This window comes from Fulmarus glacialis, unplaced genomic scaffold, assembly GCF_000690835.1.
Source record: "Fulmarus glacialis isolate BGI_N327 unplaced genomic scaffold, ASM69083v1 scaffold38495, whole genome shotgun sequence".
Lineage (NCBI taxonomy): Eukaryota > Metazoa > Chordata > Aves > Procellariiformes > Procellariidae > Fulmarus > Fulmarus glacialis.
The window spans coordinates 55,264-83,106 of NW_009213045.1; the positions used below are offsets into that span (position 1 = coordinate 55,264).

General features: G+C 39.6%; 1 protein-coding gene across 1 annotated transcript in view; it reads left to right on the forward strand.

Annotated features, from left to right (window-relative positions):
• LOC104077007 (BRCA1-A complex subunit BRE-like) overlaps positions 1-17,401 on the forward strand; it is a gene marked incomplete at its 5' end in the record, with an annotated part of 40,294 nt that extends 22,893 nt beyond the window's left edge. The window contains one exon of the mRNA XM_009578067.1: positions 16,662-17,401. Within this exon, the coding sequence (XP_009576362.1) occupies positions 16,662-16,725 (64 nt within the window). The remainder of the gene's footprint in view (positions 1-16,661) is intronic.
• Between the last annotated feature and the right edge of the window lie 10,442 nt (positions 17,402-27,843).

A 27,843-nucleotide genomic window follows, 5' to 3' on the forward strand; every position in this document is an offset into this window, starting at 1 on the left:
TATCTGACCAAATACTCTGCCCTTATTCTCAGACACTTGAGGGATCAGTTTACATCATCTTCCTCTCTGTAGCTTAAGACACCATCAAGGACGGCTTTTGCTTGCTCTTGCACCAGCTGGGTTCATTAGCTGTCCAGTCATATATTGAGTGAAGCATGTATACCGCATTGCTTTGTAGGGTATAGAAGCACCACCAAGTTTGAAATACCATCACTCAGATTTCCTCATCCTCAATTTTGGCAAGCCTTGCCTCTGTTTTTAGCAACTCAACACAGCCTTCATATTCATGGGCAGAACTGTCATAAGTTCATGCCAAAGGGACTTTGATTCTGTGCCCAGCCTTCTCCTAGGGTTGGTTTTTGTTGGTGTTTTTTTTTTTTCAAACAGGTGAGCCCATCCAATTCCTTCAACTCGGGGGCTAAACTTGAAAGTCTTGGTATCCTTGCTTATCTTTGTGGCCTCCAGCAGAGGTAGGCATCTCTTTTGAAGTTAGGACTTAACCCTTCGCTGTAGCCTTGAGACAATCAGTAGTAATTATAAGTAAGAGCAAAATTACTCCCCTAAAATACATACATATAGAAGTAGATTGTATGCATTCATACTTAGACACATATCACCTAAATCTAAAAGGCAAATTCTCAAATCAGAGTATCAGTTTAGCAGGTTCTTTTTCATTCACAGAGAACAACTGCTCGTGTTCTTCCTGAAGTAATTGGACCAATTTATGCTTGTCTGATAAAGTCCACAAAATGGAGCTTCTCTTTCTCTGTGTCCTCTTAAGCAGTTTTTAAAATCACCTGGCTCCTTTGAGGCCCACTGACTTAGATTCCTTGCTGAGAGATAGCATCTGGTAACTGAAGCTTGCTATTCTCTTAGCCCAGGGATTGCCCTCTGGCTTGATTTAATTCTAAGGGACAAATCAAGTCCTGATTAAATGATGTGATTCCAAATGCCTCCAGATTGCTTGTTTCTCAACTAAACGCAAAATTTTAACCTGTTCCTCCAGCTAGAAACAGAGAAACCAAAAATAAAATTTTCTCACAAGCTGCCGAGATGCTCTTTCCTCTCAGTTCACATCTCAGGTTTTGCCTCTCTTAGGTCATTTATTTATATGTCTGTGGCCTCCTGTGTAAGCAGCTTCTCCAAAAGATTTGATCCTAAAATACAATAGCAAGCCTAAGAAAATACAGCAAATTATGGAAGTTAGCAGCCTTGTTTGTGGTGTACGTGTGAAGTAAAACATCTCTGTGCGGTTTCCATGGGAAAGCTCTTTTGTTTTTTGCTTAAATAGGCATTCAAGTGTACATAAATGGAGTCTTTAAAGAACATGCAGACTCTAAGCCTGGGATTTGATGAAGGAATACTATAAATAAAGCTTGTTTGTTTATACAAATTAAGTTCAGTTCTTAGATGCACTTGGCCCAATTTCTGTCCGACCCAGTGCTGCTCTGTAGATTTAGGTTATACTTCAGGGAGAGCAAGTCAGGACTCAGTTTACTCTCTTATCCTACGTAAATCCACCTACTTGTCATTAAAAATAGCAGGAGAATGGAAAACTGGTATCACAATAAAAAGTTGTTCCGAGGCTTCATATGCTTTTTTCAAGGTGGCTGATAAAACTGGTTTCTGAATAACATTGTTGTCCCTGGCCATTCACCGGTGTTTGCTGAATGTGGTGTTAATTTTACATATCCCTCAGGGCTCTGTAAGGGTGAAAGCTTAAAAGGGCTCAAGTGCTCTCAACTGTATATTGGCTGTTGCTCTGCCATAAGGTCAAGTGCAGCTTAAGATTATATGCAGACACACTTTGTGCGAGCTACGTATGTATCACTAGCACGGCTGCAGCTACGGTTCATGCTCAGCGCAAGCGTGCTATGATTAGAAAGTGTCAGGCTGGTGCACCAGGCCGTAGCATTTTCAGCCTCATCAATACCTTTTCCTTGAATATCTTAAAATTAGGAGATGTGTATCATGTGAAGATAATAGTTGCTATTCGGCTGAAATGGTTGCTTTAAGCTTTAATGTTCCCTAGTAAGGAGAGGAAATATATCTTTTGGTCTAATAAAAAGATATTTGAAAAAAGGGGACAATTTTTGTGTTGCTGTTTAGACAAACTCAGTTGTAATAGGTCAAAGACTTGCTGTTGTATTCGGTATATTTTGAGTGCCCTAGTGGTTATTTTTTTTTATATTGACATCAACCAGTTTTTCAACTCATCCTTTTTTTTTATTATCAAGTCAGAATTCTTTCACATTTTAGGCAGAATGTCTATTAGTACTTTTTGCATTCTTTTAAAGTAACAGGTTTCTCTATTTCCTTGAAACTTTTGTTTTCTACCTCTGCTACCTTGAATCTCACTATAAAGTTTACATGTAAACATTGCACCTTTTTTATAATCTTCTCTCCTTGATAGGTGCAATTAAGGTAATAAATCATTTGTTGTTATTCGGTTTGTATTTCAGTATTTTTCCTGCTTATTTGTAAAGGTAGCAAATTGTATTTTCATGTATTACATGATTTTCATGCATGTTGGGCATCTTTAAAGAGTAGATGTCCAAAGACGAACTTGCTTGCATTCACATATACTCTCCTCAGAAAGCTTTTTTCTTGACTGTCTGTCTCTGGCTCTGTTGCATGTTACCTTAAACTTAAGAAGAAATTTAGAAAAACGAGAGTAGGGTCAGAAGAACTAGATGTAGGGACATCATCCTTCCCTATGTGTTTGTGTCTTTGAATGTTTGCAAGGCTCAGAGGATTCTTTTCAGAGAAGAGCAGCGGGGTAGGTACAAACTAAGGGGTGAGGTGCTGAGCTGCGTCACTTCTTTAACTTTAGTTTTCAATAGTCCTGCGTCAGAAACTGAACAAAAGTGATTTCCTTGCCTGAAATCGAGTAAGGCTGACATTTTGTTGCCGCTGGTGGGCTCTTTTTCAGAACACAAAAGGGCCAATACGCTGTGACAGCCATAGCGAGAAGAGATGTGGCGACCCAGCCATGTGAAGCTTACAAAGAAGTTAATTTGATTTTATAGACCGTTAAATCAAAACTCTGATTTTCTGTGGCAGTGTCAGCTGATCAGAATTACATGTGAAAAGTAGAAAGGCAAATAGAAAAAATTATGTTTTGTTAAAATACTTGATGATTGCATTTGTCCTCGTAACATGTTCTGCAATTGATTTACCAGCAAACCTTAATAACAAAATTATTTTGATTATAAGATATAATAGACAGAGTAGACACAGCTTTTAATTAGAATTTTCCCAGGATATTGGGGTTTTTTTTTTTTTGTTCCTCTGCATACGCTACAGAGTACAGTGCATATGCATGATAGTCGCACTTCTTGAGTCATATTTTTCATGTACTTTTCTTTAAATGTCTCCTTGGATAATTAAGTCTGACTCTTAAGTTATGGTATGTTAGTTTCTGACAGGTGCCTGCCAGGGATCTTCAGTGCTGTCATGCATTATGTGGATTTCAGCCAAGACAGAAGGGCCTGGGTATTTGTTTCTGGTCACTTCTCATTAAAGCTTTGGCTGTGGGAAAAGAAAAACAACTATTTAAAGATGAGGAGTATAGGTGCTATAGGAAGTGCATAGAAATAAAATGTTAGGCAACTAGTTTTTCTGTGTTTTTATATAGACATTCACATGTGTGAATTGTACATATGTGCATTTCAATATATAGTAAATATTCTTTCTGCAAAAAAGGATTCTCTCATGTATTGACAAGACAAACGCACAGAAGAAATTGGAGGAGTCGGCTTGGTAGAAGTGGAATATAATAGCACTTTCCTGGAAGACAACTGCGTTGTAGGAATTAAAGGCTAGAATTTAATGTAGGTGGTTCTTAGATAACCGCGCTTAGGTGTTGTTCTAGAAGTACTGTGATAGAACTGTCTGATTTGGCTTCATTAGAGAACTCCATTATACATTTATCAAAGCTGCTAGATCTGTATTAGAGGATGGAATTATAGTTAGGAACTGATGCAAAAAAAGGTCCTCCTTTGCTTGAGAGAAAAGGGTAGAGAGAAATATGTGGGTTTGGAAGGAGCTGAGGTTTAATTGCCCAGATTAATACTGTTGCTTGATCAATTACATAAGAAACAGCTAAGTAAAAATAGTAGTTGAGCTCCATGGTCTTCTCTTTTGGGTAATATTTGTAATTGCTTTGTTAAACACAAAGAACAGTCATACTAGGTCGAACCAAACATTCATTTAGCCCAGTATCATGTCTCTATCAATAGGCAGTAGCCGATGCCTGTGGTAGAGCATAGCAGAGCATGTACGCGTATTTTCCTGGCATGTTCTACCATTGTCAAGGATTTCTATATCCAGAATTGGTACATTTCTATTCAATAGCCCTACCTAGTTTTCCTTCTGTTTGATTGCTTTTTGAACCCACATCATAACATCACAAAATTCTGTGGCAAGGGATTGCACAGATAACGTGTGGTGTGAAGAAGCAGCTTTGTTGGCTTTTTGCATTCCTACCTACTGCTAGCTCCAGTTGTTACGCCCTAGCTCTTGTATGAAAAGAGGCAGCAACTAATTAATCCACTGATCCCCTCCATAACCTTTACGATTTTCTGAACCTCATCATGTCTCTTCTGTCACCTTTTCTCCTGCTCTGCTCACTCCTTCCTTCTACAGAACCTTTCCATGTTTCTGATCACCCTTGTCCTGCTTCTTTATCCATTTACTATTTCTGTCGTATTCTTTCTGAGACAGGGAACTGCATGTTACTCGTGATACACTCGCCATGCATTTATATTGTCTGGTTTACTCTTTATTCCAGTTCTAATAACATCAGATTTGGTTTTCTGTGTATGACTGAAGGTTACACTGACATTTTAGCACCAAGATCTCCTTAGTATCTGTTTTTGTGGGTTTTGTGTATGTAAAATTAAGTCTTTTTCCTCACATATCTCCCTTCCATGTTTGTCAATATTGACTTTTCACCTGGTATTTTATCTCCCAGTCTCCCAGTGCTGAAAGAACCATCTGCAGTTCCTCAATAAATGTGCCTCATTTTTCCTTCCCTGACTAAATTGTTAGCATTAGCAAACTTTGCCATCTTCTTTTGCTCACTTTCACAGATCATGTAGGAATATGTTGAACAACACAGGTCAAAACACCCATTTCTGTGCAGTTCTCAGGTGACTTCACTCTAAATAGTACTCATCATTCATTCCTATCTCTTTTTTCTTATCTTGACCTGCTATTTATCTACTCATGGATCTTTTCTCCTGCTGCGGTAATTCAGTTTTTTAAAAGCCTTTGAAAAACCTTCCCAAATGCCTGTAGGAAAGTCAGGCAGTGTGTGTCACTGGAATCTTTCTTGTCCACATGGTTTTGGTACCTTAAGAAAATAAGAGATTTGTGAAGTTAAGTTTGATGCCTACCCAATATATCATATTTACTCAAGTCCACTAATTCTGGGCTTTTTATAAATTTATCGTTTATTATAACAGTCTCTACCAATTTGTAAGGTACGGACATGAGATTTACTGGTCCACAGTTCCCTCTATCCTCCCAGACCTTTTTTAATTGACATCACACTTCTCTGGTACCAAGCTGTTTTAAGCAGGAGGTTACAAGCTATTTAAGAGTGTAACTTTCTCACACTTGAGTTTCTCTAGAACTCGGGTGTGAATATCATCTAGCCTGCTGATTTGCTTGCGTGTGTTTTGTTGATTTGTTCGTTACCTTTTTGGCTGACATTTCTGCATGAGTCAGATCTTTCGGTACATCCCTTGCAAAGCAGGATTCTGGTATGGCAGGCTCTTTATGCACCTCCACGGTGAACTTGGATGCAAAAATTGTTTCATTTATTCTTTGTGACTTTATTTCTTCTGAGCGTTTTTTTTTACTTTTTGACTAGCTTTTGTACTGTTTGACAAGTTTTTATTTGGAGGGCCGCAGCTAATTTGTTCCTCAAATTCATTTTTGATCTGCATTACTCTGCTTTTACCTATAAGTGTTCAGGTTTGTTTCTGTCTGTTTCCCTATTTGGAGAGGTCTCTGACCTTTTAAGAATTTCCTCTTACTTCTAATAGCAGATATATATCTTTTAAATAGCAAAGAGAAATAACTTTTCATATGTTTTATATAATCATGGATGTTTGGCATCTCATCCCTTTTCTTCTGACTGGTTTGTCCTAATGAATATCCAGGGAGGTTTCTTTTATGTTTTGGTATGTTGCCTTCGGCCCCCGTTGATAAGTGATCTGGCAGAGCAAAGCGGATGGCATGATGAAATCTGTATTTTCACCTGCAAGCAAACTTTGTTTTCAGGGATGCTGGTTGTCAGACTTGTTATGGATGCATCTGTGGTGTAAACCTTCATTTCTGCCTCTGAAGTACAATTTAGGGATTCAATAATCTCTTAAAGATCATTCAAATTCTATTATTACTTCTGTGATCTCCTCTCTTCCTGAATCTCTACACTTGTCTTTCCTTACAAGCCTCACTCCTGAATGTGTTTTTGCCCAGTCTTTTCTGCTTTCTCCTACTTCTTATATTGTCCCTACTTTCCCCCCTCCTTATTTCATCGCATTTTTCACCCTGCCTTTTATACTTAGAAGAGGTTCCTAGTTGCATCTTGTCTGGCATTGACTCTCTCCTTCAAATCTACAAATAATTTGCTAAATAATTGCTCTCCAACAATAGAGTTCAGCGTGCACTTACGTAGCCTAGATAGGAGGAAATAAGTAGTGTCTTGAATAAACGTATCTCTTTAAGAAGTTAAGCTTTACCTGGAGTGGAAAAATGTGGCTATAGCACTTCAGCAAATAGGAAAAATAGAGCAGGCTTCTTACACCGTAGCTCATAAGACTGGAAATTTCCTGCAAATTAGCACTGTATTTAAAAAGACTGTATGAAGATTGAATTTTTCCATGATGGCCTTGGAATATCATTCTCATGATCCACTGGTAAGGAAGTGGAGTGACCATGCTGTGACAGAGATATTCCAGTGCCCCTTTCGCAGACACCCGCTACCCCGGCACTGAGTAATCCCCGAGGGGAAAATGGAAGTTAAGAAAGCAGAAGCAAAGTTTGCTATGATCTAAGACCACAAGCCTTCATCTGACTGAAGCAAGTCTATTTATGTACATTGTGGAGAAGGTGAAGGAAGTGAAGTGTTTATCTCTTGAACTGGCAAGCAGAAGGCATTGATAAAACTGCTTCAAAACGAGAGGTTTGTTTCGCTATGTATGCTTTGGGACACTTGGAGCCACTGTGTCTATGCAATAACCTTTGTAAATTCCAAAATACCTATATCAGAAACCTGTGAGAGAATAAATCCCAGCATCTTGATTTCCAGATGATTCCAAAAAGTTGTTTGCATAGTTACTGGCCTTGGCCTATATGCACTGATTATGTCCAGTAGCTGTAATTTTTATCTGTAATTGTCAGTAAAGGTCCATGCATTTGGGAGCATGTATATTCTTGGAACCAAGAACCATCACTGCATCTTTTGCAAAGTGATGACCCTACTTAAGCTGCTGCTTTGAAATAAATGTTAATTGCCAGCCTACATAATGATCTAAAGTCCTGGCTCCGCAGCAGTTCCCTAGAACTCCCTTCCTTTATATTTTGCCTTTAGTCAGGTTGTTATATTTATGGTTGTTTCGTGATTTGAACAGATTGTCAAGATTCATTTTGCTTTATGGTAAGTTGGACAGCAAAGTTGTCTTAATTTTTACAGCAGAGCTATGTTGAATTCTTGACTTTATTTATAAAATCAATTGATATAGTTTTTTGGAACAGACACACAAATGTATAACCAAATGAAAATTTAATTTTTATTTCTGTTTGCTTCATATGGGGTAAAGCCACCTGTTATTTCTGCAATTAGCAAACCATTGAAAAATATGTCTAAATATAACCATTTCTTGTACCTTTCTCTTTGACTTGAATCAGAAATGGTAATAACTCCAACAAGAACTTCTGGAGGAAAAAGACATTGTTAGTAAAATACAGAAAACAGCTTTTGGACACGAGTGAATTTTAATGTTTAAACTTCAGATATGTACTTAGTTTCACTAGTTCTACTGCTTCTATTTCCTGTTACGGTTTTGGTAGCACGTGTTATGGTTTGTTTGTAATTTTGGAGACGATCTTCTGTCATGTAATATTATGAACTGAGCTAAAGGCAACAGTATTTCTTAAGAACTTGCATTTTGATAGCTGCCCACTGCAGACCTCCAGCTCTCTTGGTGCTTGATTAGTGTCCTGTCCATCAGCCTGGCTGCACAGTCAGTGCCTTGTGTAGACTGGCAAGTAGAAGTGGGCATAGGAAGTTTACTAAACTCCTTGTAGGTAAATCACAGCAAAAGGAGGTAGGGAGGTAGAAATATTAGAAGAGGAAGAGACATTATGTGATTAATTTGTTTGGCACCTGGAAAAAAAAATTGCTAGCAGCATAATGGCATTGTGCACTGACTCCTTTGTACATTTGTGTGTTTGGCCAGTTACAGTAGCAGTAATTTAAGAACTATTGTCTTGCTGTTGTATAAACACTTCAGATGTTTGCTTGGCATCGCCAGTTTTGGAGATGTATAAAATAGAGAACTGTGTAGACATTGTGTTTCACATAAAAGCGAAATATTTGCTATAGATAAAGCTGCCTAGTAAGGAAATTATAAACCACATCCCAAAGAGCATACCATCAAGAAGCTTAGTTTAGAAACATGAACATGTGCCAAGTATCGTTATGTATATTTGAAGCGATAAAGAAATCCTGGAAGGTACCTTTATCATTCTGCCGCTGTGCTTGGATAAGTTGTAGTGTTGTTTGGATTCGAACGGTGGTTTAGAAATGCTACTGCCTCCCGAATGCCTAGCGCATGCTATGGTAGTCCTGATTTTCATGAGCTCCTGAGCCTTTGCCACTTGGCGCCCGGCCATGTTGTGGGCCTGCCTGCTGCAGCCTGACTCCAGCTATGCCACCAAAAGTTCAAGTGCTGAGAACTATCTGTCACTTCAGTCGTTGTAATATCTTAGATCTGGAGAGAACAATAATTTGTTTGAACAATCATTTTCTCTTAACAGAGGTGTCGTAAAACATCTAGCGTAGAATTAATCTCCTGTTACCCCATAGTTATCCCCCAGCGGGAGACTGGGTTATTCTGCTCTGCCTTGAGTGCTTGCGTATCTTTAGCCTGGTGAGGAATGCTGTGGAAGTGCCTGTGAATAAATAGACAATGTGGTTCGCCCAATGGAAATATGTTTTTAATGCATTATATATAGTAAAAATAGCAAAGAGGTTTAAATGTCTCGCGTCTGAGTTTACAAGGAAAAAACTATGCCTCGGACGTTGGCATGAGGCCTAGAAAACAGCTTTTTTTTTTTTTTTTATTAAAAGCATGGGCTTTCAGTAGGTTTCCACACTTTCGCATTCAGCCTTTGTTAAACGCAAGGCGTAGAGATGTAGGAGGACGGTATAACCACCTGTTAAGGACCTAATGAGCACTCATATGGAATATGACTTAAATACATACCTGTTATTGGAATTAATGTAGCAATTTATTAATTTAAGTTCCTTTTGTTAATTAGTACTAATTGTGTTGAATTAGATAGCTCCTGACAAATGGAATTTAAAAAGAAAACAATTATACAAAAAAAAGAAAGGTTGGCATCTTTGATTTTGTTCTGTTACAAACAGCAAACCCTAGAGAGTTTGGAGAGTTACGGTAAATATCTTCTACATAGGAGATGAATTATTAGGGGTTCCATGAAGCAAACCAGCTGGCTGTGCCTGTGTAGTCACGGGAGGACAAATCCTCTTGTCTGGCACCCAAAAGGGATTGTCGTAGGTGTTCAGTATTTTCAAAACAAGTTTTCATTGTGTCAAAACAAGTTGCAACAGGAACATAAAAATACAAAGGCACGCTACATATGTATGTATGCTCTGTGTAAAAATACTTTGTACTTCAAAAAGTGAATAATCAGGTGATGTTGATAAAACCTGGAGAAACTCTTTTATAATTCTAATATGGCTATGCTGTTGAAATAATTTATGTAACAAGATTTTATTGCAAAGTGTCAGCATAATACTACTAGTCTGGGAGGAATAGGTCAAAGACCTCAGGAAGCCTCAGGCTGTCCTTTACTCTGACTTACGCCTTTAGTTCCTGTTTTCAGCTAATTTAATTGGAAGAGGGGAGAACGTTGCTATTCTAGCTAATTTATGAAGATCAGTCATCTCTGGACAGGATTTTTTTCTGTCAGGATTCTGCGGATTTGAAGAAACTTTTAGATGTCTTGCAGCAGTTCCTTTAGAGTACAGAAGGAAAGTAATACAGGATGCAAAATGATGCAAATACTAGAGTTGCAACTCCTCTGAAAGAAATGAGCCGCAGTTAGGGCAAATGCCTGGGATTCTCAGCTGTATCTAATACAGCTGAAAGGGGTACAATTCAGTCATTACCTCAGTCCCGGGGTAAAAAATACTCAAACATAAACTCACTGTTAAGCTTACTGGAGAATTCAGACAATGGAGGACTGCTGAGGAGAAGGGTGTCCTAGCTACAGACCCTACTCCAGAAGACTTGGAAGGGTTACATAGAACTATTCTGAGATCCCCACAACTACAGGAGTGCCTGGCCCAGTCAGATATATTAGCTTGAAAAGGCTGAGGAAAAGAACCCCACATTTTCCTGTATGCCTTGCCTAGACTAGGAGAAAAGGGATGTATTTATCAAATAGACTAGCTACTATGATTTTGAATACACTAAGGTTGTTCTTAATATTTTCAGAATTAAACCATAGTCACATTAGATACTAAAACATTTTACAAGAATGAATTAGAATATTGAAATAATGGGTAGTATTTAAGAATACTTGCTTTCAAAGCCAATAGTAGGAAAAATCCAAGTACAATAAGCTGAGTCTGTCTTCTGATGAGAAGGAACGCAATACATGTGCTTGACAGGGTGAGAGCCCACGTGTCTTGTGAAAAGATCGAGATTTCGGCTGAAGGGCTTTCATTTGCCAGTAAAGAATGTGCAAGGGCAGAATATGCTGTGCTGGTAGTAGACGTGTTGCTATACAGCTAAGTCTGTACTTGATGTGGACCATCAGGATTACTTCATCCCCTTCCTTTTCCTCAAATCATCTCTTGATGGAAAAGGCACTTGAAACTCCCACATCTTGAGCCGAAACACATAAAATATATGAGTGCAAATAGGGCTAGCGTGGATGAATTTGAGACCAGCGTGCTGAAGAACTTGGCACTTTTGAACCAAGCAGTTTAAGGGGAATCTATTTTGTGAATGACTTAGGAATATGATTCATCACCCCATGATGAACATCCTTGTCCCAGACACAAAAAGCAGATATCTCATTGGTACAGCATTTTGTATGCTTTTTTACGCGCAGAGTTTGAATCTCTATGTTCTGCTCCAAATTTCCCACAGGAAGATTTTAAGAGAAATAGAAACACCTAGACAAATCTTCTAACTTTATTACACAATGAGTGGTAACTAGAACACCATTGTGTAGTTGGCTATAGCACCAAATAAGCAAAAGCAATAGCAGAAAACAAGCGAGTAACAGTTTTAGAATGCTTTCACCATAAATATATGTGAAGTTTTGTTTGTTGGGAGATCGCAGCTACATAATTTAAAATCTTTGCAGATTTTCAGCATAGGAATCTCAAGACAAAAGGTATTGTCAAATGGTCAATGCAGATTTTCTACCAACTACATTTTAAAAACCCAGCACTACGTTATACTGGAAAAAACATTACAATTAGAATGAAATTTCACAAAAGCATGTGAATTCCGAGTCAAGTATTTTTTAAGCACTGCAAACCCACACTCTAGTATTTAGATATGTATGGGCTTCTGGAGACCTTGTACCACAGTCAGTGTTTTATATCACTAGAAAACACGTAAACAACGAGTGATCCAATTCTACCTTGTTTTAGATACTTACCATTTGCAATAGCAAGACTTTCTTTCCACTGGATAATAAGGTGAAGGAAAGATAAGTGCTTTACTCTCAGCAGATGTCCTTGAGCGTAGCACCTGAAATTCAATGTACCATATCGAGTGTATATAGTGGTTAACTACAACAAAATGTGTTGTTTTCTGGAGTGCTGAAGAAAAATTTCCATAGAAACCCCATAACTTGCTACCTTGAACTTGAAAAATGACCATTTGAGGGAACAAAAACAAATAGACAAAAAACAATAGATTCTCACAGTAAGACACTCAACAAAGAGTTAGACATGTGCCTGTATGCGTATGAAGATTGGCACCCACTCTAAGCTCAAGAAAAGAAAGCAACTCTTTAAACACTGTTCAAGCTAAGATCTAAACCATTACGAGAGGGGTGCAGAGCCATTGTACTCAACACTCACGTAAAGAATATCTGTGGACTTTGTACAAACCAGTTTCTCTGTACTTGAAGGAGCATTTTATGCAGTTCTGAGCTTGGTGTAAGGTCAGCGTGACACAAGAACATGGTAGAGTAAAGCAGGAGAAAGAAGGAACTCCGTGTTTCCCAGAAAGGAGAAAAAGCATTGATCAAAAACTGATTTCTGCCATATGACACAGCCTAGAGAAACCATAGATCAGGTTAGCTATCTGCATCTTCAGTGTAATTCAACAGATACCCAAATTACTGAATTTTTTTTTAATAACAGTTCTCTAGAGCTGAAAAGTGTATTTAGTGGATGTAAAAATAATAATTTCAGAACACTTCTGAGATACTTGAAATTAGCATGTGGCAAAGTGTCTGTAACAAAAAAATTGAGAGATTTTTACTGTGAATTCCTGTGATGTAGCATAGATCAAAGTTATGGAGGGTGTAAATTTGTGTGAATAGGTTTATGTGAATAGGGTATGAGAAATTAATCTTTTTCCAAAGTTCATGTTTACATTCACAGTTTCTCTGTGCCTGTATGTTCAGGATGCTGGAGTATGAGTGTTTCTATCAATTTAAAACCTTTCTAGAAGGAAGAGTATGCTATGTGAAAGAGGCCCGTACCATCCAGTCTGTAGCAGAGTATTGTCCTTCAGAAAATTTTATATTTCTTTTAAAGTTATTTTGTGTAATCCATTGTGACATAATATGACCATGTCATGGTCCTATTTGTGTGGAAACATATACACTTGGACCTCAATGCCAGTTGGTTGATAGATGAAACTTATTCACTCAGCCAGTAATTAGTGCTTGTTCTGTTCCTCCTTACTGGTAATCTCTACAGGGGAGAAAAAATGTCAGAATTTCTGTTTCACAGGAAATTCAAGTATGTTAACATATGGTTTTGTCCCAAACTTCAGATGAAAAGAGGAAGTTCCGAAAAAAATTTTGCTTGGAACGTGAAAAAAAAATGCAGTTGATGTGACACTATAATGCATCTGCTAGCAGTAGCACAATGCCTCCTGGAAGCAGAAATTTTAATGATTTATCCCATCATTCTTCATGGACTGGGTCCTTTGAAGCGACTACTTCTGCTGTTATGTTTATACTTACAACTCCTGTGATGCACCAGGGCCTTGTCTGTGTGACTAGATACATCATCTCTGAGATGTTGGACCGCAAGAAGCAGGTTAATATCAAACCGATTGTTTACTCTCAGTTCTACAAACCAGAACATCTCTTCTCAGGTCAACCCAAACCAAAGTACTTAATTCTTTTCCTTCTTTTCCTGATGAAAATTCAGTAGCATTTCCACAGAAATGCATGCAACTGGGCAAAAAAGTAATTTTCCACTGAAAAGTCATGTGATTTTAAAGAAAAGAAATTCCAATAAGCTCTAATAATGAGAAATGTTTTTGCTCCCTGTTCTATTCCTTCATATACACTGAAAATAAGTCGTTACTTTTATATACTGACACTTGCCATTCCCTCCCTATATGAGTTCGTTAATAGTGAAGCAGTTTAACCTCTCTTCTCCTACTTCCCCATCTTTCCTCTTCAGTCGTTAAATGTGCTGTAGCTGATACAGTCCTATCAAGTATATTGTGCTTTTGGACCTCTTTGCAGGGTCTTTTTTGTTTTGCTTTGGGGTGGGGGTAATTTATTTTTTGTGTGTGTGTGTGATGAACCAAAATTATCCAAATGTTTTTTCCAAAATTTCTTTACTCTCAGATACCTAGGGTGTGTGGGAGAGGGGCAGAAATGGAGGAACATATCCTGGGTAAACATTTGGTACTACATTTGCTTCAGTCTGGACAAGACCATAAATGATAAGGGCAAACTTAAGCATGTACTTTAAAGTATGGAAAGAAAAAAGTAGACATTTACAAATTATGAAGTACTAATGGAATTTTTGTAGTGTATGGAACATCTCCAAGAGGTTCATATGAACTACCAGTGAAATAACATCCTCTTTGAAATGGTACATCTGATCAGAATGTAGGGAGGTGTTAGATTTAGTTTTGCAGCAAAGGATACAAGCTCTACTGCAGGAATCAGTGAAAAGAAAGGATGCTGGTATAGATAAAGATGGTGTGGGAGGGTGCATGTGGTATCAGAAGCATTTGTTCTGGAATTTACCTAACAGAAAAGTCATTGAAATATAATGCAGTAAGTGTGGTTTTAATGCAAAGTACAGAAATGCTATAAAGGAGGTGTTTCAGGAAAGAAATAAAATGTGGGAAAATACTTCTGCTTATATCCCATTTAATGATTAAGAATTTTTACAATTTAGGAAGAGGGAAGTTTTAAGTAACACTTATCAAGTCAGTAAGAAGAGCATGTGCATGGAAGAAGAGTCTGCAGAGAAGCTATCAAAGGGGAAGGAAGAAGCTACTTAAAATAAGCAAGGAGAGGAAATGTAATTAAATTTTAGGACTGATAATGCAAGGAGAAATAAAAGGATGATAGATCCTGGCATTGACAACGTGCAAGTGATATTCCTTGAGCTAGCAAAATGACGTAGAGCTGTCCAGGACGTACATAGGCTACAATTTCAAATGTACGCTATAAACACACAAATACAGATATGGCATTCAACTGTTAAGATCAGATGACAGGCATACCTTCTCAGCTGGTTTATGTATGCGTGTGTGCCAGGATGAACAACTACTTTTGTGGGCATAATTACAAGGGCTGCGTTCTGCACTTTGACTCAATAAATCAGAGTGTGTTCTGAAAATACACAGCACAATCTGTGTATGCTATAAAATGTGTGTGCTGTTTTTGCTGCTTTTCTTTTCCATTTCTGGGCTCAGCTCCTCAGTCCAGAAATGCTTTTACTTTCTATTGCCCCGTTAACCTTTGGACGGCATCTCCTGTGTGTTTACAGCTTTTGTACAAAAGCTGACTGCAGCTATCTGTTAATTAATTTGCCAGGCACAACTTCACAAAGAGAGGGGAGCCTTCTCTTTTGTGATCTTGCAATGTTTTTAGATGTGAGGAGGTGTGATTGGTGTTCAGTGATTGCCAAAACTTCTACCCGAATTATGAAATACATATCGTGATTGTGAAGATGATCAGCGTATGTTTGCTTCAGGAGGTATACCAGCAGAGAGATCAGTAACTCAATGAACATAATTGCCCCTATTCTCACTTTGGATTTCTTTTTTCTATTTTTTTTTTTTTTTTGGTGGGGAGAACAGGACAAGGTTCTCCTTGCACAGAAATTTATAGAGACCAGTGATATGGGCAGAAAACAAAATGTTCTTTAAAAAAAAGTAGAGAAAGTGAAAGTTCAGTGCAGAAAGTAGTAGTCAGAGTGATGAAGCAGCTTCTAATATAACTTGCAAATAAAGGGTATCATTGGGACACATAAGATGTTTAGTACACGGTTGAGTATTTTGAGTGCAATAAACTCAAAGGTACAGTTCAAACTCAGTTTTGGATACTTAAGATCAGCTTATTTTACGGATTTATGAGTCACTCGATTCTTTGTAAAAAAGATGGACTAAGATCCAAAATATACAAAGCACATCTTAATTTATAGAAGAATGTTCGGACTTTTGAAGACTAATAAAAGGAATTACAGTTCATCCAAAGTGTTAGTATTTATTCACTACGTCTTGTATAAACTACTGCCATTGACAGTGACTCTGTATTGCATTAAGGTTTCTGTGAGGAGACAGATAAAGGGCTTATCTCCTGCATGTGTTCTGACTTCTCTTCACAATTTTCCTGCTCCATTGACTCGTCTGTCTTTGGGCCTTTGGTACCATATGTGAAGCTTTCTTCAACATAGGGGAAAAAAAACCCTTTTTATCCCAGAAACATGGTGAACATCAACTGCATCAAAAAGTCCCAGTTATAAAATTCTGCAGGCAGTGGCATAGCCACACTTGTGGCTCATTTAAGTGTTTCTCACTTTTACAGCCATCCAAAGGTTTATTTTCCAGTGCATAAAACAGTTTATCTCTGGAGCTTTGCATTGCATGAAATACAGACGGTTCATCAGGCTCTTCTGACAGTGTCAAGTTACTGATGTTGACCACATTGAGAGGTTAGTGGTGAGGACACTGAAGAAAGAAGTACTGCTGGGTCTAGAAAGCTGAAGTGTATGGACCTGCTGCGTGCTAAAATCTTGTAAGAAAAACTCTACCCATTTATGAGATCTAATAACAGCCTGAGCATGGAAACATTAATGCTTCTCTGTTAAAACCCTGGCTACATACATGCATGCATTGTGTTCTAAGTTTACTCCTTCCTAACCATGCATTTTCTGTTTTTTTCACTAGGGCATATTTCAAAACATTTGTTCCTCAGTTCCAGGAGGCAGCGTTTGCTAATGGGAAGCTTTAGGCAGCCCCGGGCACGGAGATGATACTGGACAGATCCTTCAGTCTGCGTGTGTCAGCCCACAAGAAGAAGGCCTGGAAATGGGTTGGACTGTCTTGATAGGTGCTTTGTTGCCTCTGAAATGGTTTTGGTAGCTTCAGTTTTTGTCAGATTTCTGAAACAAAGACCTCACTAGCATGCTTAAAACTGAGTATTTGGTATTCATCCTGTCCCTTTGCCTCTGCCACCACCATTCCTTTATATATCCACTGGATTAAATTTAAAAGAGCGTGTTTTGATGTGATAACATTTTCTTGTGCCAACAATGTCCTGTATGTTATGCCTTGTTTCCTTGTCTTTAGATGGTGTAAATTGGATTTTTTTTTTTTCCCATGGAAATACTACGTAATTTGTATATTTAGTTAACATTTCCAGCTTATCCTAAGAAAATATAAAATTACCGTATGTCCGTATTTACCATGAAGGCCTAATGGACTGTACAGTGCCATATTCTGCCTTGGAGGCTTGGATCTCACTGTGGTTGTTATTCTCACAGGTATGGATATGAGTTGCACAGTTCAATTCTCAGTGCCTTTCAGGTTGGTCTGATATTAATATAGCAGGGTGTTGGAGGGTTTTTTTTAATATTTCAGTTGAAAACTCATCTTATATAAATGCTATTTTATGCTTTGTTTTTATTTCCAGTTGTATTCTGCCTTGGAGGCTTGGATCTCACTGTGGTTGTTATTCTCACAGGTATGGATATGAGTTGCACAGTTCAATTCTCAGTGCCTTTCAGGTTGGTCTGATATTAATATAGCAGGGTGTTGGAGGGTTTTTTTTAATATTTCAGTTGAAAACTCATCTTATATAAATGCTATTTTATGCTTTGTTTTTATTTCCAGTTGTACAATTTTGGTGTTTTTCTAATGAACTCCCCTTGCCATTACGAAGAAGTTCTACTTCTTTAGTACCAATGCTCAAGGAACTAGTTATATAAATCAGTATAACAAACTAAAGCTCTTTCATAGACCTGTAATTTTTCCAAGTAAGATAAATACTGCTAAGAAGTAAACTTTCAACAAAGGAATGAATGATGTCTTGGAAAATGACTGATGAAATAATGTAGGGCAATAGGTATTTAGCTTAATGCTTAAGTTCAACATGTCTTCTCAGAAATAATTTTAAGTGTATATAACTGGAAACATTACCTCCCCTAATTCTGCAATGCCAAATGCAAAATCCCACCTATTCATCCTTTCTTTCATGCTTGTGTCAGGCGCACCAGTTGGGGCTAACTGTCACGATGTCACTTCCCAAATTAATTTGTAAATAGACCAGGGTACTTTCCAGTAAGGAATAAAATTAACAGTGTATGTTGCTTATAAATGGCATATGGAAAATATGCCCTACTTCTGCTAAATATAAGGAACTAAATGAATAGTATGCAGATGATACAGTGGCACTGGAAACATTTAATTTGAAATTATTCACTATAGCACCACTATCTGCTTATGCAATGAAGTCTCATCAAACTACTTGATCAGCAGCATTCTCCTACCCTTTCTAAAACTTGTTGTTCTACATTAAAAATAGTGCTTTCCAGGGGAATGTCCACCTAGGAAATGTAGATGGGTTTTGAGCAGTGAAGCTTAATAATTAAGAATTATGCAAATAATTCGCCTCTAGAAACTACAGGTATTTTTAGCTAGTTTATAGGCAAAATTTTAGTTTATGTTTAGTACTGAAGTTCTTGGCTGGAAATTCAGCTCCAAACAAAGTCAGAAGCCTTATTGCAAATCTACGGAGGAGGGGGCATATTCTGTCCTGTGACCCTCCCCCTTGTGACTCTCGCTGCATTATCTGCGGGCTGTAAATGGCTCCAAAGGTCTGAGCCTGAATTCCCTCCGTGGAAGCACTGCATTAGGCTTTTGCTTGCAAACCAAGACTTACAGCAGATGCAGAGGGTAATGGTTTTATGTGAACAGCAAAACTGTAACTGAACAACCTGAAATGACTGAAAACAGGCATTGTTTGCTAAACTGGGATGGTCTCGCATCTGCATTTCTTCAGGTGAAAGTCAAAGCCACACACACATATTCACAAATAAGCTAACTCTTGTGAATGAGTTAGCTTAGGTAGAAGGAGGATGGCTAATGAAAGACATTTGTTGTTATAGTGTTCAAAATCTGATAGGAACAATCTGTAGCATCTTCAGAAGGTAAAAACTAAACCCTCAAGTTGCATCAGTAGATTCCTGGAATCTTACATTTTATAATCTTGTGTTTGATTCAGTGTTGTACTGATTGCCTTATGAACAGTGTTTCCTTTATATACCTGATTGTCCAAGTGGCACCAGTATTTTTTTTTAATCTTTTCAGAAGTTACCATGATTCGAAGGCTAGCAATCGCAAAACGTTTCAAAAGGAGGTCCACTCTTCAGAATTAGTATGCATTTTCAACCAAAAATACATCCTTCATCTCAGTCCTAGTAATTTTGGACGAAGGACTGCTTTATTATTAAAGGACTAAGAGTTTTAGAAGCCATGTAAGAAAGGACTTTGAGGATGTAAAAAGCCTAAACCAGCAATTCCTTCTGATGAATTCAATAGTTTCAGCAACTTTTCACTAGCACATTTGGAAACAAACAGTGTAATTTTACGTCATGCTACAACTGGTAGTATTTTCAAAAAAAAAAAAAAAAAAAGAAAAAGGTAGAAAAATTGAGAAGCTGAACTGTTTGTGTTTAAGATAAAGTCTGCAAGCCTATCAATTTTCAGATTAGAAGAAAAGGCATTTTTCTTACACTTAATGAACATTTTCTTTATTTTAAAGCCACCCTGCAGTCTTTGACCTGCACAGTATTTTATGGAGTCCTTCCTGATAGTTCTCAGAAGAATGGATTGGGGGTGTTAGCACTACAAATGGGGTATTGGGAGGAAAAACATGGAAATGAGTGAACTCTTCTCTCCAGAAGAATTCCATATAAATACTGCATCAGAAAAGAGAGTTAGTTTGAACAATTTTATATCAAATCGAGTATGTGTTGAAGGCGTTTAAGTTAGCCCAAAAGTTGTAATCCAGTAAGTTGGAGTTACTTCTGTTATCTCCTGTTTTATGATCATATCCTTTGTGGCCAGTTTAATGGCGATGAGACTTTCAGTGCTTTCTTTTCTATTATGTGATATATGCAACCAAAATGAGCAGTCAGACTTGGGCTAGTTTCTTTGGTTAATGAGAACCACAAAACATAGGAGAAAAATAGCAATGTTACGAACATACTGAAAAGCTTAAATTCTACTCTGTCATAATTTTGATTGAAAGAATGCAGTAAGTCTCTAGTTACTAAGCCTCATTAATGCAAAATTTTCCAAAGGTCCTTAAAGTGCAAACTTACAGTCAAGCCTTTATTCATCTGCATATGTAATCCACTGTGCTAGAAGTAATACCAAATCTTTCGGATTCAAAGTTAACTTTTTGTGAACTTGCTGGAAAGACTGGACAAACAGCTGGAAGAATAAATAAAAGTTAACTATATCATACATAGTTTGGCCTTCATTGATCTTTCTGTCGTGCTGGTCATCACTTCGTTGATCAGCACATTTCGTTTGCTGAATCAGCAACGTTTTCAATATCATCCATGTCCTTGAACATCCTCCCATTCATACATGAAGTAGACTTGACTCAGTTTTTGAGAAGAAATCATTGCTAGAATTAGCACGGATCTCCTACGCGTTGTTAGACCCTCACTAGGAATGTTTCTATGTGTGTTTCCTTCCTCTCATCCTGTCTGGCACTTGCGGCAATAAGCATCTGTGCTGAATCAGTTGGGAGATGAGATTTAGCAAGGAGGTGCCGTACCTTAAGTCTTACTTCAGATGGTTTTACATAAAGAGACTTCTTACCTAGGGAAGAGGGGAATAGGTTTGGTTAGTCTCTCTCAAGCAGTGCCTCCTAATACAAGGCTGGGAGTGTAGCAAAGGTCAAAAACCTTTGTGTGTTGAGTAGGGACTGCTGCTTGGACATCCTCCTACTCCTATGCCAGTACCCTCAGCAACCGGAGAAGCACGTGAGGGTCACCCCTGCAGGTCTGAGATAGGTTTCTAATACCACGTCTATGCAGCAGCGATACATGGAGATGAAGTGTCCTCTGTTAGTGGAGAAGGGGAGTTTCTCACCTTTCTGGCTTTGTGAGAAAGGCGTGCTGCGAGAAGGTAACAAGCTTTAGACACGGCTTCTGACCATGACTGTTAATTACAGGGTGCTGCCCCTGCCCTGTGAAGCAAATGAAGCCTGTGACCAAACTTGACTGCCAGTGAATGCTCTTCCCTTAAATTACTTATGTCTCTGTAATTGATGTATTGTAACGCTCATTAAACCTAAAGGTTACACTGTTTCTTACTTTTTAAATGTTACTGAAAATCCCTTAAGTCATCTCCTTTGCAGTTTTTATTTTCAGGTGTCTGTAATGTTCTGCGACAATTTTGTTTCATCCTTACTAGTTACTGCTATTTTTAGCAACTTTGAGGTTTATGTTTTAATGAGGCAACCAGTAGTTGTCCCAAGTGTGTGCCGGCATCGTATGGACCTACGTTAAATACAGAATGATTTGATATAAAAATAATTGGTCTTACTGTGGAAACTGGTGTTTATTTATTAAGCTAAGTATTATATTCTCCACAACAGAATAATTCTGAGAAAATACTCTGTTGTTACCCAGAAGAGAGAGGATAATCATGCTGATGGCATTCGATACATTTTTTTGTACCAAATCTTAGTTTAATTTGCATCTTAGCATCAGCAGGGGGAAAGTGTATTCTCCTTTTCTGAAGGAAGCCTGCACCTAAATAAACCATTGATCAGGCTATATCTTTTCCTGTTTGTACTTTGAAACAATAGGGTTTGTCCCAATGGGCAAAGCCAGTAAAAGTCTGAAAAATGTACATCAACAGTACAGCTTTTGGTAATTTTTTTTTTTTTAACTGAATTCTGTAGGTTCAGAGAATAATTTCAAACTTTGTGCTGGGGGAAGGTAAACAACATATCAGAAACAAATATAAACAAGTATCGGAAACATGCAAGTAATTTTAGCTATGTAAGAAATAAGACTAGCAGTCTAATATTCTACAAGAACTCAAGGGTTCTGCCATATATTTCTAAGCATGTGGCTTGAAAAGCCATGGCGCGTAGGTGATTTTAGTGCTGCTTTTCCTATTCTATTCCCTGTCTTACATTTAAAAGCTCAATTCTTGGTTCCGAGGCACTGCACAAACACCATTTTGTTAAAATGGTAGTTACCAAGCAAAAAGGCAGGGGGGAAACTGGGATCAGCTGCTGAAAATAGGTCTTAAATCATCAAGAAATCAACAAAGGAAGCAAGGTTTGGCGGCTGCCCTGCCACTTGCTGAGTCTACAATATGGGCCTTCAAACGTGTCCCCAGTGCAAATTAAAAAAAATACAGGAGGTTTTTCTTGCAGTGCTAAAGAATAAATACAGTTTTAAACAACAGGAAGTAAAGCAAGCGTTTAATTGCAGGCATGAAAAGCAAAATACACACTAGAAGTCTAACGTTATTTGTGCCTACAGCTCCCCGCGTTTCTCCTGTCACCAGAGAGGGTGAAGAATTAAAGCCTCGTGCTGCAGCTGCCCGTGGTGAAAATTGATCCTTGGGGTACTCTGTGTTTTCATCAAACTCTATTTAAACCCTAATGATGCTTTTTCTATCCCTGAGGATGGCAACGCAGTACCAGGGCAAAGCAAATCTTACGCTCTCAGAGGTTTCTGTTCCGCCGCTGCTCCATTTCAAGCCCTTGATTTGGGTGGGGCGAGTACTTTGTAAGCCATCAAGCCTGCCAGAAAACAGGGTACATTTTATTTCCTCGGTGTTTATTTGAAATGATTCAAGCTGATTATAATTAGTCATCTTGTTTCCTTTATTCCACTGTCCCTTTCAGCAAAAGTTTTTTAGTACTTGTTTAAAAACCAGAGCCGTCGAGGTTATTTGTGTCTTTTGAAGGGGATGCAGCACTGGTGTGAGAGTAGCCGCTGGAGGTTGGAGCTGTGCGTTTCTTCTCTGAAGTGTACAGTCAGCAGCAGCCCAAGCATCGCGCACCCCTCCCAGCACACCTCACTTGAACTTGGTCTGACAGGGTGACAACCCGGAGTGACAAAAACTCTGACCTTTTTTCGCTTTTCCTCAGAGGGCTAGCGAAACGGCCTCCGCTGGCTGAGTGGCTGTACGTAGCCTCCTCCACTAGCCAGGTGCCCCTTGCTCCCTCTCCGTGAGATCCCGGCTGCAGGAGGTAACGAGCTTTGGTTGCTCATCAGCTGGGGCTAGGTTCATTTTTGTACCCAACAGAGGAGCTGTGCCAGAGGGGAATGCCACCCTGCTGCTGCTGAAGCCGGGCGTTTCCTCTTAACGCCTTGATAGGAGAGGGCAGCTGCAAAATCCAGCTGCAATTCAAGTACAGCCCTGCCAGCTAAGGGTGATTTCTTGTGTGTTTTGGCCACCCGAGCCTGCTCTCTATTTTGGCTGCCTCCGTTCTACCAGAGAGCGGACACTGCAGAAAACTTTCTCCTTGCATCTCCAGCTCTAGAGGCATGTAAAAAGTTCAGGGGCATCAGCAACCAGCTTCCCATCTGAACTTTTCTATCCACGTTATGAGAAAGGGAAGCAAAATGCCCAAATAAAAATCTGTATTACAGAAACAGCTTGTTTCTTACATTTCTTCAGTTCCGTGGCTTGTTTCAATGGTTGCTTTATCATCGCTTTCTGGTGAAAAAGATGCTGTAGCATGCTGCGTTTCCTAGACTTTCTGCCCTCATCTCCCTGTCCCTTGTATCCAGTAGGTGCTGTGCCTCAGCATCTGTTTGCCTCTGGCCTGTGGGGGTGCTCTCAGGCAGCCCACGGGTGAACTGGGACAGAGGACGGCGTCTTCTGGTTTCAGCAAGAAAGAGGTGAGTTTGGGTGAATGAGCTTGTGCTGTGAGAACTGGGCTCGTCTTCTTCAGAGCACCCACAGCACTTGTAGCCAAGAAGAAATAACAGCTTCTGTCTAATAGGGTCAGATAGCTAAATGGAGCAGTTTCCGCATGGTGGTGGCTGGTATAATTATACACTGGGCCGTGGCGTGTCTGGTCCTAATCGCACCTGGGACTCTTGTGAGTGACTCAGTCGCTGCTTGAGGCTAATTATGGGCAGGTTGCATGAAAAACCCCCGCAACTTGATCCTGCCTTCCTCTCTTTCAGTGGATGGGTGTTCAGCACCGACATAGATTGCTCATGCAAAGCTGGGTAAATGCCTGCTCATGAAGAAAAGGCTTTTCAAAGCAAGGCTGCAAACAACACTCAGAGGTGCCTGATTGGAAGAGGAGGCGGTGGCTGTCAGGACATCGCTCGGTCGAAACCGATTCCCTGTCTCTTTATAAGAGAGATTCCAAAATAATCTAATCACTTGGTTTGTCGTGCTTGTTATGGATGACAGGAGTATTTCTTCTACTTTTGTAATGGCCATTTTGTTGAACTTGGCATTATTTTTATTTCAGTGTTTTAGAAATGGATCATGGGATTTTTTGGCCCTTTTTAAAATTGAACCATGTATTCAGCACTGTGATATACTCTGGCAAAAGGGTGTCGACGTTAGCTATACTGTGTGAAGTGTTCTTTATCTTTTCTGCTCCAGAGATACTTTGGAGCAGGCTCAAGAAGCAGGTCATATGCTTGAAGCTCAGAGAAAGTTCTCAGAAGGTTCTGGAGGTTACCAGCATCACTTAACGCATTATGTGTATAGCCCCGATCTTTGAAAGAAACATCAGAAGTATATACCTATGTATATGTATGTATATACCTATACACAGGATTAGGCGAGCTGCAAGAAGCTGTTGAAGTGAATTTGTGGGGAGTTTCATGACTCCTTCCTTCAGGCTTTGTCGGATTATGTTTACAGGGAAGACTTCTATCAAAAATTCTTCCTCCAGAAGCGACACCATCAAAAGCACAAATCTCCAGGATACCAGGCCCAGGGCAGAAAGCAGTTCCACCAAGAGGGCCCAGCCCAGCAGTGGAAGAGGTGCCCTGGAGGTTGGGGCATCTCCCTGGAGATATATGAGACATGAGCAGGCAAAGCCGTGGCGGTCCTGATCTAGCAACTGGTGATAGTCCTGCTTCAAGCGAAAGGTTGGACTAAATGACCTGCAGGCATACCTCTCAGGCAACTTGGACATGGTTTTATTAACTTTTTTAAAACCTGTGATACAGATCCAAGCATAACGAAGCACAACCTGATATTATCTACCTTTAAAGATTGTTTAGAGGCAAGGGCACATGGAAACAAAATGAAGAGCAAAAGTGGTGAGATTTCGAAAGTTCACTGTTTTTAACCATTTTCAGATCTTAGAAGTGCAAAGACATAAATTCAATCCTGTTTCAGGCACTCGCTTGTGTTAGTAGGGACGGCTGCAAAAACGTGGTTGATGTCTATATAACACCGTGCTCTTAAGTAACTGCCTAAGCTAATTCTGAGCAGAGTAGCTTGAGTACTTGAAGCACTACAGACATATTGCATCATCCCTTCATTTTTATGAAAGGTACCTTGATGTTGCCTTGAAGAAAAACCATGTTTGGATTTGAAAGTAGGCTGGGCACCTGGAGCCAATGCTCCCTGTATACAAACAAGATGCTTCTTCAGGGAGGAGCTAGGGCTGGAAACTGGTCCAACGTGCATTGAATTCTAGTTGTTTGGAGTTGTTTAGACTATTTAAAGAGCAGTTCACAAACAGGAAAGAGTTAAAACCGAGTGAAATGAGCTGCTTCATGGGCCACTGTATCAGGGCAGACTGGAAACTGTAGCAAGAAGCCCTGTACATGCCAACCTGAGGGGCCCGTTCGCAGGGAAGTTAGCTTTTACATCCTGACATCTTGCTATAGAAAAATAAGAATTGTTTTGAGGTTTGTCTTTGCGCCTAGTCCTGCCACTCAAGATTAAATCTCGCAGACAAAACAAGCTGTTTGGGAGGCGAACCAAGAATGCCTTTACAGTGAAGAAAAATATAAACACTCAGCCAACTGTGATTAACTATTGAATGCAAAACACTCCCTGGGTTTTGTTTATTTGTAGACTGTAGAGAAAGCTCCCAAACGCTGCCATGCTTTCAGTGTGAAAACACTTCAGCCTCTGCAACCCACTGTTGCTGGGGGACGGAAAGGATTTTGTCCAAGATGGTTTTTGGGGGCCTTTTTTGTTTTTTCAAATGTGTTGTTTATTTGGTTTTGCAAAGGCGATGTACCCAGTTTCCTCTCATTGTGTGTATTCCTGCCTCCAGCTGCTCACACCTGAGCTGGACTTTGGCTCCTTCCCCTCTCGCTCTGCCGGGCAGGACGGGCCGCGAGCGCCCGGCTCAGCCGCAGCGCTGCCAGCTGCACTGCCATGCATGAGATCCCGCAGTCCTCCGAACACTGTCCAAATGAGCACAGGGAGAAGTTGTCATTAAAAACAAAACAAAAAAGACCAAAAAAGTGCTTGTGAGCAGTTGCTTATTGCTCGCAGGCAACTCTGGGCATCCCCAAGCTTTGAGGTGGCTGCTGGAATGACAGTGTACAAAGAGCCCAAGCCCTTTGTAGTGTGCTTCGTGTGTGTATTTACCTATTTGTGTTAGCAAAATGATAATGTCCAAGTCCACAGCCAGTTTTAGATTTCAAGGAAGGGAGAGAAAGCGGGTGCTGGCAGCCGGAGGGGGAAGGAGCAGAGGCTCATCGCCGCTGTGCTGCTGTCGGTCCGGAACGACACTGCGGAGTGCAGTGAAATTATTCTGTCCTGGGAGGACTGACTGCAAAGTACGTCTTGTAAATGTGGAGTAAATGTTTATACGGAGTTTTATTCTAGTTTTATAATCCAGTTTAAACCAAGTGTGGTGCCGCTTGAGCCATGCACAGTGTGGGTGCTGCGTTGGTGCTGTAAGGGCTAAAGGTGGAGGCAAGTACGTGGAATTGTGCAGGATCGCTTTTCAAGGTCAAGGAAATGCAGAAAGTAAACAGTGTTAATTGGGAAAGAAAAGCAGGATTATTAAGACTCCTTCGGCTCCAGTTTTCTAAATTACAGGAGTCAACGCATTTGTATTTTGTCATTGACTTATTAGTGCATCTTTAGATGCAGCGCTGGACAGGCCCGTTGGGAATTTTAACGTTTAAAGCTGCACTTTCATCCCTCCGCTGTGCGCATACATCATTGAGCCCTCTAAGGGAAGGGCCATACAGCATGGCTTCCTCCTGTTTTAACATTAGTTATCAAATGAGTGTAAATTAAAGCACGGGCTCTGCAATCGTGTCTGCTGGCCTGACAGCACCGTGCATTTCACGATGAAGGCAGAATCAAGACTCCTCAGTCCCAACTCGCTAGGTTATGTCTTTACCACTTAAGTAGTAAAACTGCAAAGGGGACAGTCTCAACGGCAGATTAGACAAAAATAGTGAACGAGATTTGGCCCAAACAGGCTCTTATTTAGGAGCCAGCTGACTTCTATGAAATGTAAGCCATACGCAATCATTTAAGTGCATTAAAGTGCTCCTGTAGTACGGCTTTTTCCTCAAGCTCAGGCTAGAATGCCTTTCGGTACTGTTACTGCAGGTGTGATCGGGAACACCAGTATGCACAGATATGTCAGCTTTTTGGTTTGGTTTGATTTTGTGTTTTGGGTTTTTTTCTTGAAGGACTATTTAGCTTATTTCTTTGACAGTAAATATAAAGTCAGTTCTGGCCGCTCCCTGAAGCTACAGGGAACAGACCCCCGAATTAACTCTTCCGTCATTTTACTATGTTACTCTTCAACAACAAAACAGAATCCAAACCGTACTGCAGCAGTTTCTGTACGTGTAAACAGCAAAACTGATAACATCTGATCAGCCTCTTTGCCAAGGCAAGACAGCAAGAAGTTCTTGCTTTATAACATTAAAAATGCTTTGTAGTTATATAGGACTTTTCATGCGAGGACATCAAAGTGCATTACAGGTATTAATTAATTAGGTTTCACAACACCCTTGTGAAGTATTTGTGTCCGTTTTACAAACAAGGGACTGAGGCAAAAAGCAGGGATGTGGCTCGTCCAGGGCGGCCTGGCTGTGCTGCAGCCAGCGCCGCTGCTCCCACC